Raw genomic sequence first — 12,076 nt, forward strand, 5'->3', positions numbered from 1 at the left:
TGGGAATTGAACCGTGTCCTCCTCATTCATAGGTTGACGCCCTACCACTGAGCCATGCCAGCTGGGGGCACTCTTCTTGGCTTTTTGCATATAAATTTTGAAAACAGCTTGAGAAGTTTGAAGAAAATATCTTACTACCATTTTGATTGAGATTTTGTTGCAATTAATAACCCTTGCAATCGCCCTAGCTGGTCTGGCTCAATGGATAGAGTGTCGGCCTGTGGACTGAAAGGTTCTGGGTTTGATTCTGGTCGAGGGTGCATGCCTGAGTTGCAGGCTCAAACCCCAGGGGGGAGTGTGCAGGAGGCAGCCAATCAATGATTCTCTCTCATCATTGATGTTTCTATATCTCTCTCTCCCTCTCCCTTCCTAAAATCAATAAAAATATATTTAAAAAAATAACCCTTGCAATCTATGAACATAGTACATCCTTACATTTATTTCACTCTTAATTTTATCAATATTTTAAATACATATTTTTATTGATAGTATTACAGATGTTTCCCATTTCCCCCTTTACTTCCTTATCAATATTTTATAGTTTTCAAATCTTATACACTTTTTAAAGAACTATTCCTAAATATTTAATGTTTTTTTTCATGCTAGTATAAGTAGCACCACTATTTAAATTTCATTGTTAATAGTGGATTACTGCTTTTTTTTAAAAAAATATATTTTATTGATTTTTTACAGAGAGGAAGGGAGAGAGATAGTTAGAAACATCGATGAGAGAGAGAAACATCAATCAGCTGCCTCCTGCACATCTCCCAATGGGGATGTGCCCACAACCCAGGTACATGCCCCTGACCGGAATCGAACCTGGGACCTCTCAGTCCGCAGGCCGACGCTCCATCCACTGAGCCAAACCGGCTTCGGCAGACTGCTTTTTATTGAAATAAAATTAAATTTGTAATTTTGCCTTGTATCCAAAAACACTGCTAAATTCATTTATTAAGTCTGAAAATTTGAAGATCTTTTTTTAATTTCCTATATACACAATCTTATTTTCTGCAAATAATGATAGTTATTTCTTTCTTTCTAGTTTTTATGAATTTATTAATCTTGCTCAGATTTTAGTATGATACTAAATAAAGATGATTTTAGTATGCACCCATGCCCCATTTCCATTCTCAGGGGAAAAACTTTTAACCTTTCACTAACAACTAAAATGCCTATTTAGTTTTTTATAGCTAGTCTTCCACTAGGGATCTATTCCTAGTTTGCTGAAAATTTTTATCATGATAGGGAATTGAACTTTATCAATTATTTTTTACAGCTCTTGGAGTCAGATAATTTTCTTCTTCTTTTTCCTTTGATGTATTTTCAAATGTTAAACCATCTTTGGTTTAACATTACCTCCCCTCTGACTATTGCAATCCATGCAGTGAAAGGCAAGACCTATGACCAGTGGGGCCTTGAGAAGCCACATGTTCTGACGAATCAGCTGCAGGAGGAACCTTAAGCAGTAACATTATACTACCACTAAAAATAAGAGATAGGGATGAATATTTGATTGTATGACTGTAAGAATGGTACATGTAAGAGAAGAATGTATACTTTCAGAGAATTAAAGGAGCTATTATTTCACCATAGAATACACTATTAAGTAAGGTTAGATGTGTCCCTACTTGGTATGTTACCATTAGGCTTTAAGGAATTATAATCACAATGCATAATGTAGGTACATCTAATGGGCTGACTAGAGTCACTATTTTATCTGGTAAAATCATCTTTTATTATCAAATCAGCCATAGCTTCCAGGAGATATGATGCAACACCTTGCCCAGAAGTCTTTTCAGGATTTAAAATGAATCTTTTGTTTGAAACTCCCCTTCAGGCTTCTATAATAATAAAAGCATAATATGCTAATTAAACCGGACATCCTTCCAGACATCCTTCCAAACGACCTTCCAGACGAAGCCGAGGCCGCAAAAGAAGTCCGGGTCCCGGGTACCTGCCGGCAGCCAGAGGGAAGCCCGGGTCCCAGGTGTCAGAGGGAAGCTGGTGCCGGCAGCCAGAGAAAGGAAGGCCTAATCTTGCACGAATTTTGAGCATCGGGACTCCAGTATTCTATAAAACATTACACAGAAGCAAAAGAACCTGAGAATTAGAGCAAAGTTCAGAGGCTATTGGATTACAAAAGATTCTCTATCACCTAAACACTAATAGTTTCTTAGTTAAATGTTCATAAAAAAATAACATAAGAAAAATATATGATTAACATAGTGAATTAGTGGATGGATTGTTTCAAGATCCTTGCACTCTGGTCTTTGAAAATAAAAACATAGAACAGTAGCTAAATGTTGAGTACACATTAGGGCAAAAAAAAATTTTCTATAAGGATAAGTATACTCAAGTCAACCAAACTAACTATTCCTTTTATAATACTTTAAAAACAATTTTCTTTTTAATACCTTAAAAACAAATACAGTTTTAATTATAAGATTCACTTATGTCAAAAGAAAAACACTTTCTGATTGACTCAGTAGACAGCTATCACTAATCTAAGAGCTATAGTTTTTCCTTTTTTTAAAAAAAAATTATTTTTATAGATTTCAGAGATGAAGGGATAGGGAGAGAGACATCAATGATGAAAATCATGTCCCCCACTGGGGATCAAGCCCGCAACCCAGGCATATGCCCTTGATCGGAATAGAACCTGGGACCCTTCAGTCCACAGGCTGATGCTCTGTACACTGAGCCAAACCAACCAGGATATAGTTTTGCTTTTACTATTCTGTAACTCATAGTCCACCAATAGGTATACTTTATGGCTAATAAAATCTAAACAAAATATTTAAATAAAAACATACACCCAAGGAAAGAAATGTTTAAAACAATTCCATGTATTATATACTACTTTAAGCTAGTCTATGCTTCTGTTATAATCTATGAAAACTCAGGGAATTAAAGTTTACAACTGGCTGTATATTGAGAAACAATTTTAGAATGTTTCAAAACAACAATGAATTCTCATTTTAGAACTCAGAAATTTTAACACTATGCATAATATGTAAGCTCCAACTCTAAAAAAAAAAGGCAATTTCTACAGTCAAAGAACTTACATTCATTAAGCAAAAATAAGCTTTTCTCCTTACATGCATCAAAATTTTAGGTAAAATTTCAAACTGCTGTAGGCAACTTCACATGAGAATAATCCAAAGTAGAATTTATTTCAATTCATATTTATACTAGAGGCCCAGTACACAAAATTTGTGCATGTGGTGGGGAGAGGGCCCTCAGCCCAGCCTGCACCCTCTCGCAATCCAGGACCGCTGGCTCCTAACCGCTCACCCGCCTGCCTATGTGGTCACCTGTAACTGCTCTCCCCTGCCTACCTACCTGGTCGCCCCTAACTGCTCTCCCCTGTCCACCTGATCCTCCCCTACCTGCTTTCCCCTGCCAGCCTGATCACCGGCCTGATTGCCCCTAACTGCTCTCCCCTGCTGGCCTGATCGTCCCTAACCACCTCTGCCTCAGCCCCCACCACCGTGGCTTTGTCCAGAAGGACGTCCGGAAGACATACAGTCTATCTGATCTAATTAGCATATTACCCTTTTATTAGTATAGATATTTACAACCAAAATGAACCAGTTTGTTAGACCTTAATTTACATACCTGCATTGTTGAATATTTAGAAACATTTTCCATTTGACACTGCCTGAGAACTTCGTTTAGTCTTTGAGCTGAGAAAACAACAACAAACAATTTGTATTCATTGGGTAATGTTCAATTTTTAAAAACTAGAAATAAAGACGTTATTATTTAATATAGCCAATGCAAAACTGCTAGACTCCATTACTTCTTAAAATAAAATGAACCATCAATTTCAACACACCACTTCAAGTTTAAGAATAGGTCTCCATCTACATCCCTAAACCAACAATTGCCAATGGGAAAAAGAACAACAGCTGCAAAGAACTACTTTTTCTGATCTCATAAATTTTAATTTTCTCTCTCTCCTAGCTGTCTCAAAAAATAGTTTGCACACTTCTTTTTAAATTCCTGCTACTAGAAGTAAAAAGAGTTAAAAAGATTAGTTGTAGCCATATTCTTTAGAACTGTTAAAATCTGCTGAAGTTCTTTTTCAGGACAAACTTTCACATTGAGGAGAAACTGCAGGATGAAGAATCCAAATTAAGCAGAAGTGAGCAAGAGACAAAAAGGAGGTCCAGTAAATACAAGGTGATATTTTTAATTCACAGTAAAACATAGCACCTGATAAACTTAAAATACTCATTCTTTCAATATCTCCTGGAACATCTAAAATTGTCCTGGGGCAAGTCTCAACAACTTTCAAATGACAGAAGCTAAGGACAGCAAGTTATCTGATATAGCACAATTAAAGTGCAGTAGAGAACCAAAAAGTAAAGGAAAAAATCTCCATAAATTTTGAAGTTAAAAAGTTACTTTTCAATAACCCACAGGTCTCAGGAGAAATTAGAAAACAAAGTTGAAAGTACTGTAAACTGAATGGTAGTGAAAACGCAATGCCTTGAAACTTGCTTAAAGAGAAATCTATAGCTTTAATCTCACATATTCTAGGAAATCTTACATATACTAGGAAAAAAAAGACTGAGGACAATAAACTGCACTTCCACCCCCAAAAGTTAGAAAAAGAACAGCAAAGGAAATCACAAAGATTAGTCACCCTCCAAAAGAAATAGAAAATAAGCATACCCAAAAGAGATCAACAAATACAATCATTTCAAAAGTTATAGAAAAAACATCTGATGAATGGAACTCCCATTTGACCCAGTGATCCCACTTCTAGGAATATATCCCAAGAAACCAGAAACACCAATCAGAAAGGATATATGCATCCCTATGTTCATAGCAGCACAATTTACCATAGCGAAGATCTGGAAACAGCCTAAGTGCCCATCAGCAGATGAATGGATTAGAAAACTGTGGTACATCTACATAATGGAATACTATGCTGCTATAAAAAAGAAGGAATTCTTACCATTTGCAACAGCATGGATGGAACTGGAGAGCATTATGCTAAGTGAAATAAGCCAGTCAATGAAAGAAAAATACCACAATCTCACTCATTTATGGATAATAAAGACCATTATAAACTGATGAACAAAAATAGATACAGAGGCAGAGCAGCATCAAACAGACTGACAAACTACAGTGGGAAGCCCGGGGACGGTTGAGGGGAGGGGGGAAAGAGATCAACCGAAGGACTTGTATGCATGCATATAAGCATAACCAATGGACACAAGACACTGGGGGGTAGGGGAGGCCGGGGAAATGTCAAGGGGGGGGGGAGAAAGGAGACATATGCAATACTCTTTGTAATACTTTAAGCAATAAAACAAAATTAAAAAAAAAGAAATTCAAGATATATTCATTATAAAGCTTTAGGAATGTAGGAACAGAATGTTCCTTTGATAATGGATTTCAATGTAAACACGCAACAAACATCATACTTAAGTGTGAAAAATGTTAAAAACTCTCCCTTGGAAATTGGAAATGACAGGAGATAAGTTCTTTTGACATGTGTTCACACTCTACTAGAGGTCTAAGTTAACACAATAAGGTAAATAAAAGAAATAAAAGGTATAAAAATTTAAAATATATAAAAAGTTGTCATTATTTAGAGTTATAAGTGTGTATGTGGTAAATCCAAAAGAACAAAGATAAAATTCTGAGAATCAATAATTAAGTTTAGCAAGATTGTTGGATACAGTAAGTCAATATAAAAAAAGTAATTATATTTCTATATACTGGCAACATAAAGTTATAAAATACATTTAAGCCCTGACCGGTTTGGCTCAGTGGATAGAGCATCAGCCTGCGGACTCAAGGGTCCCAGGTTCGATTCCGGTCAAGGGCATGTACCTTTGTTGCAGGCACATACCCAGTAGGGAATGTGCAGGAGGCAGCTGATCGATGTTTCTCTCTCATCGATGTTTCTAACTTTCTATCCCTCTCCCTTCCTCTCTGTAAAAAAATATCAATAAAATATATTTTAAAAAAATACATTTAAAGTAAAATAAAAATGTCAATGTCCAGAAACAAATCTAGCAAAAAAAATGTGTAAGACTTGCATAGAAAACTATGGAACATTCAGAAGATTAATAAATTAAAGTCCTGAATACATGGAAAGATAGTCATGGTGTATAGGATTCAGTATTGTCAAGATGTCAATTCTCCCCAAAGCAATGTCTAGGCTCAATGCAATGCCAATTAATATTCCCAAAGAGGATTTTTCAGAAATTTAAAAATCAATTCTAAAATATAGGTGGAAATGCAATGAGAATAGCTAAGATGTTTTTATAAAATAAGAACAGGGGAAGACTTGCTTTACCAGATATCAAGAGCCCAGCCACCATAGCTCAGTGGTTGAGTGTTGAAAGATCTATATATATAAAAGGCTAATATGCATTGTCCCCTCAGGAGTTTGACTGCTTACTATGATGTGTGCTGACCACCAGGGGTTGGCACAGAACGAAGGAAGGCCCTGGCCGGCAGCCAGAAGGCCCCGATCGGCCCTGATCGCCGGCCAAGCTTAGGGACCCTAGCCGTGCATAAATTTCGTGCACCTAGCCTCCAGTTTATTATAAAACTACAGCAATTTAGGCAGTGGGATCGTTATATAAAAATAAACAGAACTGAACAATGGAAGAGAATCCAGAAATATATTCATATATATATGAGCACCTGAATTATGATCAAAGGGGAACTATGATCCAGAGCAGAGCAGGAAAAAGAAGAATCTCTTTGAAAGTGGTTCTGGGTCAACTGGAGATCCTCATGGAAAGAATGAAACATCATCCATAAAAATTAATTCTAGCTGAAATGAAGATCTAACTATGAATGACAACAATAAGTTCTAGAAGAGAACAAAGATAATATCTTCATAACCTTAGGGCAGGGAAAGATTTTTAAAATCAGAACACAAAAAGCACTGGCCATAAAAGAAAAAAACTGATAAATTGGACTACATTAAAGTTAAATACTGTTCATAAAAAAGAGACTGTTAAGAGTATAAAAAGACAAAAGAAGGTTAATAACCTTGACTGATAAGCATTATTCTCAATGGCCCCAAGATGGAAACAAATGTAAATATCCATTAAAAAAAAAACACGGATAAATGTGATACATTTAAAAAATGAAACACCCTGCCCTAACCGGTTTGGCTCAGTGGATAGAGCATCAGCCTGAGGACTCAAGGGTCCCAGGTTTGATTCCAGTCAAGGGCATGTACCTTGGTTGTGGGCACATCCCCAGTAGGGAGTGTGCAGGAGGCAGCTGATCGATGTTTCTCTCTCATCGATGTTTTTAACTCTCTATCCCTCTCCTCTCCTCTCTGTAAAAAACCAATAAAATATATTTCAAAAAAAAACCCAAAAAACTGAAACACCCTAAAGGAATGAAATTAAAGTACATCTACATGCAAAAATATAAGTAAATCTCAAAAACATAATGTTGAATGAAAGAAGCCAAATACACAAGGATACACAATTTATGGTTCCATTTACGTAAAGTTCACACACAGGCACAACTGAACTTTAGTGTAAACTTAAAGACATTGGTTATTTTCAATTATCTTTGAGGAGAAGTAGCGATTATGATTACAAGAGGACTTGTTTCTGGGGTCCTAGCAATCTTGACCTGGATTGCAGTTGCATGGTTTTGAACTTTGTAATAATTCACTTAGCTTTATATTTGTTTTCTTTACTCTTCTGTATATGTTATGCATAAGCAAATATGCACATATATGGAATACATATGAATAATATATACACATATAAATAAAAATGTATATATAATGTACACACATTATCATTCTACGTTGTATCAACATTCTATGTTGAGAACTTCAGATAATAGTTTCTTCCTTAAAAGTGTACATAATTTAGATGAGAAATATGATGGGTACATGTGATTCTCACAAAGGAACGAGTAATTATGGGGCATTAATAATGTAAATAGCTGGCCCTTCGACTTACAGTCAGAGCACATGCCCCAGTTGCAGGCTTCATCCCCGGTAGGGAGAGTGCAGGAAGCAGACAATCAGTGATTCTCTCTCATCACTGATGTTTCTCTCTCTCCCTCTCCCTTCCTCTCTGAAATAAATAAAAATTTATTAAAAAATAATGTAAATAGTTTTTAATTTTTTACTGAGTTTAAGAGGAATTTCCATAATTTTTTTTACTGTTATTCTCAAAACTTTAAAGATAACACTAAAACTTTACCACGACTATAGGAAGGATCTAGCTTTTGCTTATTACTCTTCTTCCCTCTCAGTCTTAAAAGGAGATTAGAGTTTTGTCTCTGGATATAATCATTCCAATACAAACTACTTCTTTCTTCCCCTGAAAGGGTTTTCAAATAAGACAAAACACTAAATCTGAGTTGTGACAAGCACTTATCACACAATTATTTATTTTACATTTTCTAGATGACTAACGAGATTGATATCTTTTCATTTTTTTCAGTAGTTTTTCAGGTTTTAAATTTTATAAGTGGCCTGGTCATATTCTTTAACCACTTTTCTATTAGTGTAAATGTATTAATGTTTGTGAAAGAGCTTTCCAATTCTACTGGTAGATGCTAATCAACTCTCAGTTATATTTATTGTAAATACACATATTCTCCCCTTCTACAGCTAGTCATTTATTGATGACATCTTTTGTGATATCCAAGTTTTTATTTATAATGCAGTTTATTCATATATCTTCTTCCAGTCAAAAACCTTTGTCTGTGAAGAAGTCTTCTATCCTGAGAAAATAACGTGCTGGAGGTTCTAGTCAGTGCACTAAGGCAAGAAAATGAAATGAACAGCATTCAAATTGGAAAGGAGTAAGACTATGTTTATAAGATGAAAAGATCGTCTATGTAGAAAATCTAATGGGCTTTACAAAAAAAAACTATTACAACTAATTAGTGGGTTTAGAAAGGTTGCAGGGTACAATTGACAAAAATAAAGACTTCTCTATAGTAGCAATGATAAATAAAAAATCAAGGTAAAAGACTAATACCATTTACAATAGTATCAAAACAGCAACACATCTGATAAAAGGTATGCAAAACCTATATACTAAAAAATATCAAATATTGCTGAGAGAAATTAACGAAGAGATATTTCAATGGATATATAACTTTTCATTGATCAGGTAACTCAATATAATCTACACAAATTGATCAGTAGTTTCAATGCAATGCCTATTAAAATCCAAGCATCTGTTTTTGTAGAAATTGACAAGCTGCTTCTAAAATTTATATGGAAGTGCAAAGGGCATAGGGGATAGCCAAAACAACTGTGAAAAAGAACACATTTGAAAGGCTAACACTATCTGATTTTAAGACTTATTATAAAACTTCAAATAGATTAATGGAACAGAATCAAGTCCAGAAATGGACCTACACAAATACAGACAACTGATTTTTAACAAAGGTCAAAGGTACTCCAATGGAGAAAGGATATTCTTTTGATTGGGCATCCATATACAAAAAAAATGAGCCTCAACCCTTACAAAATTCAACTCAAAATGGATCATAGATCTAAAAGTATAACTTAAAACTACAAAACTTCTAGAAAAAAAAATAGAAGAAAATCTTTGCACCCTTGGGTTAGGGCAAAGATTTCTAGATATGACACAGAACCATAAAAAAAACAAATTGAGAAATTAAACTTCACCAAAATTAGCAAGTTCTGTTCTGTGAAATACACTATTAAAAGAATGAAAAGAAAAAATGAGTCCATCCCCACTATCCATTAATTTCCAGTACAAGAACAAATTCTTCATTTCTTAGCTTGACACACAAGGCCCTCTTTGAACAGATCCCTAAGAACTATCAGATCTCCCTTCTCAGATGGAAATGGAAGAATAGTGTTCTGCAAATATGCTAGAAGTTTACTAGAAGCCTGACTGGGTGTGGAATTGCCAGTGCTTATGATGTGTAAAGCTGACACTTTATCATAAAGAAGCGGTATCATGTGGAGTTCCCAGATGAAAAGTACCAAATCACAGGATCTTGAGTGAGACTCTGAAATCCCAGTGGAGCAAATGAAAAGAGGCAATCGAGTTCAATAGAAGCCAATGTAAAGAATGTCAGAGATGGGCTGAGTTCTTCACCACTGGTCTATAATGCTTCCAAAATGAAACCTGCTGTTCCCTCCCCATCCCCCACCCCCCATCTTCCTGGTTGCCCTCCACCTCTTTCTCCCAAATCCCCTAATCTCCAATCTCATTGAACCAATCTTAGTTCATTTCTTACTTGGGTGATAAGTCACCTAATTGCACTGTGCTCTAAGGCATGTTCCTCACAACAGTCACACTGGGCTTTCAAAATCACAGTTTGATCATGCTATTCTCCATTGATTTCCTTTCAGTGGTTCCTGTAACCTGTGCAATGGTCCAAACTCCTGAACACATAGCGGACAAGGCTGTTGACCACCTACCTAGCCCCATTCTTCCCTCTCAGCTGCACTTGTCATTTCTCTCTATAAAGCACATTCCATCCAAGCTAACCTCCTTGCAAGTTGTTAACTAAGCACATTCCTAACCTCCTCGATGTTGCAAATATTGTTCTATTTGGGGTGCCTCGTAAATTCATATCAGTACTTCACATTCCAGTCCAACGGCACCTTCCTTGACCACAGTTAATAATAAGCCTGTACAATACCAGTTAGTTTTTGTTTAGCACCATGTGTCAGATACAATTCCAAATCCTTTACATATTTTAACACTATTTTAACCGTGCCAACAACCTAGGAAGAAACGGAGGCAGAGGAGTTAGCAGTTGCTGCCCCTTCAGTGAACAGTACTTATGGAATTTACTTATTTCCCTCCTTGATTTAAGTTCCTGGAGGGTAGAACTGTCCTCTTCACATTGGTGGCAGCTATGCTTATACAGCTCTGGCACATCACTGAAAAGGGAGGACTTCCACAAACAGCCTCTGAACACACGGCCAGGGCTGTGCCTTCGGGTTCCAACTGCAGCCTGAGAAACCCTTCCCAGCTGTTGCCCTCTAAGGCAGTGGTTCTCAACCTTCTGGCCCTTTAAATACAGTTCCTCACGTTGTGACCCAACCATAAAATTATTTTCGTCGCTACTTTATCACTGTAATGTTGCTACTGTTATGAATCGTAATGTAAATATCTGGTATGCGGGATGGTCTTAGACGACCCCTGTGAAAGGGTCGTTCGACCGCCAAAGGGGCCGCGACCCACAGGTTGAGAACCGCTGCTCTAATGTCCCCCGAGCCTGTGAGAAGCATAATGAACATGTTTAGCGTCAGTCCCGGGTGAGCTTAAGGAACCTGCAGGTATTCACCAAGCGGTTCTGCTCCAGTATATGCACATCCTCCTAGATGCCACCAAGCTTTTCTGCAGCGGACTTAAGTTTCCACACATTTCCACGCACCCAAGAGGCATTCAAAAAATATTCGTTGGTCAACGATGACATTAAATACTCAGGCTAAGAATTCTCAGGAAAGGAATAAGGAGCTTACTTTTCTCTCTCAGTGGGTCCATTTCTGCGGCCATTGGGATGAAACTTGAGTTTGGAGCATTCACCACCGTTACTTTCCTCAAAAAGACACAGGACTCGTGTGCGGGAAGACAAACCTAGGGCGCCGCTCCGGACGTTGCCCAGCGTTGTAATCTGCACCCGACTCCCGCGGCGCCCACGGGGGCCGCGCCTCCTCCCGAGTCCCAGCCGAGTCCCTCGCACGGGAAAGAGACTTCAGCTTTCAGGTTTGCTGGGGACCCGCCAAGTGCATTCTGTCCCGCGTTCACACGAATCTCAGCCGGGTGGGACGGGACGCGGGTGGGTACAGGCGTCCAACGGGTCACTCGGGGTCGTGTCGGGCCACCTTCCAGAGCGCGGAGGGCGCCGGCGGGCGGCCCGGTGGTGGCGTCCCTCGTGGAGGGAGTGGCGACTTCAGGGTGGCCGGGCCAGAGCGGAAGTCCAAACGGCCCGCCCTGCGACTTTGAAACCGGTGCCCTGGACCGCTCCTAGGAGACGGTGATGCCGCGTGCGTCCGGGCGTCAGCGCTAACGTCATCACGCTTCCTAGCGTCCTCGCACGCTATACGCTATTGGCTATTTGTCGG

At 37.9% G+C, this 12,076-nt stretch overlaps 1 protein-coding gene across 1 annotated transcript in view; it reads right to left on the bottom strand.

Annotated features, from left to right (window-relative positions):
• The window catches only part of SCLT1 (sodium channel and clathrin linker 1), a 97,502-nt gene extending 85,523 nt beyond the window's left edge, over window positions 1–11,979 (bottom strand). Inside the window, exons 1-2 of the mRNA XM_023754318.1 lie at window positions 11,474–11,979; window positions 3,619–3,686 (exon numbers count right to left, since the gene is read on the bottom strand). Coding sequence (XP_023610086.1) covers window positions 3,619–3,686; window positions 11,474–11,507 — 102 coding nt within the window. The 5' untranslated portion in view covers window positions 11,508–11,979. The remainder of the gene's footprint in view (window positions 1–3,618; window positions 3,687–11,473) is intronic.
• Between the last annotated feature and the right edge of the window lie 97 nt (window positions 11,980–12,076).

The sequence above is a fragment of the Myotis lucifugus genome, unplaced genomic scaffold (genome assembly GCF_000147115.1).
Source record: "Myotis lucifugus unplaced genomic scaffold, Myoluc2.0 scaffold_1, whole genome shotgun sequence".
Lineage (NCBI taxonomy): Eukaryota > Metazoa > Chordata > Mammalia > Chiroptera > Vespertilionidae > Myotis > Myotis lucifugus.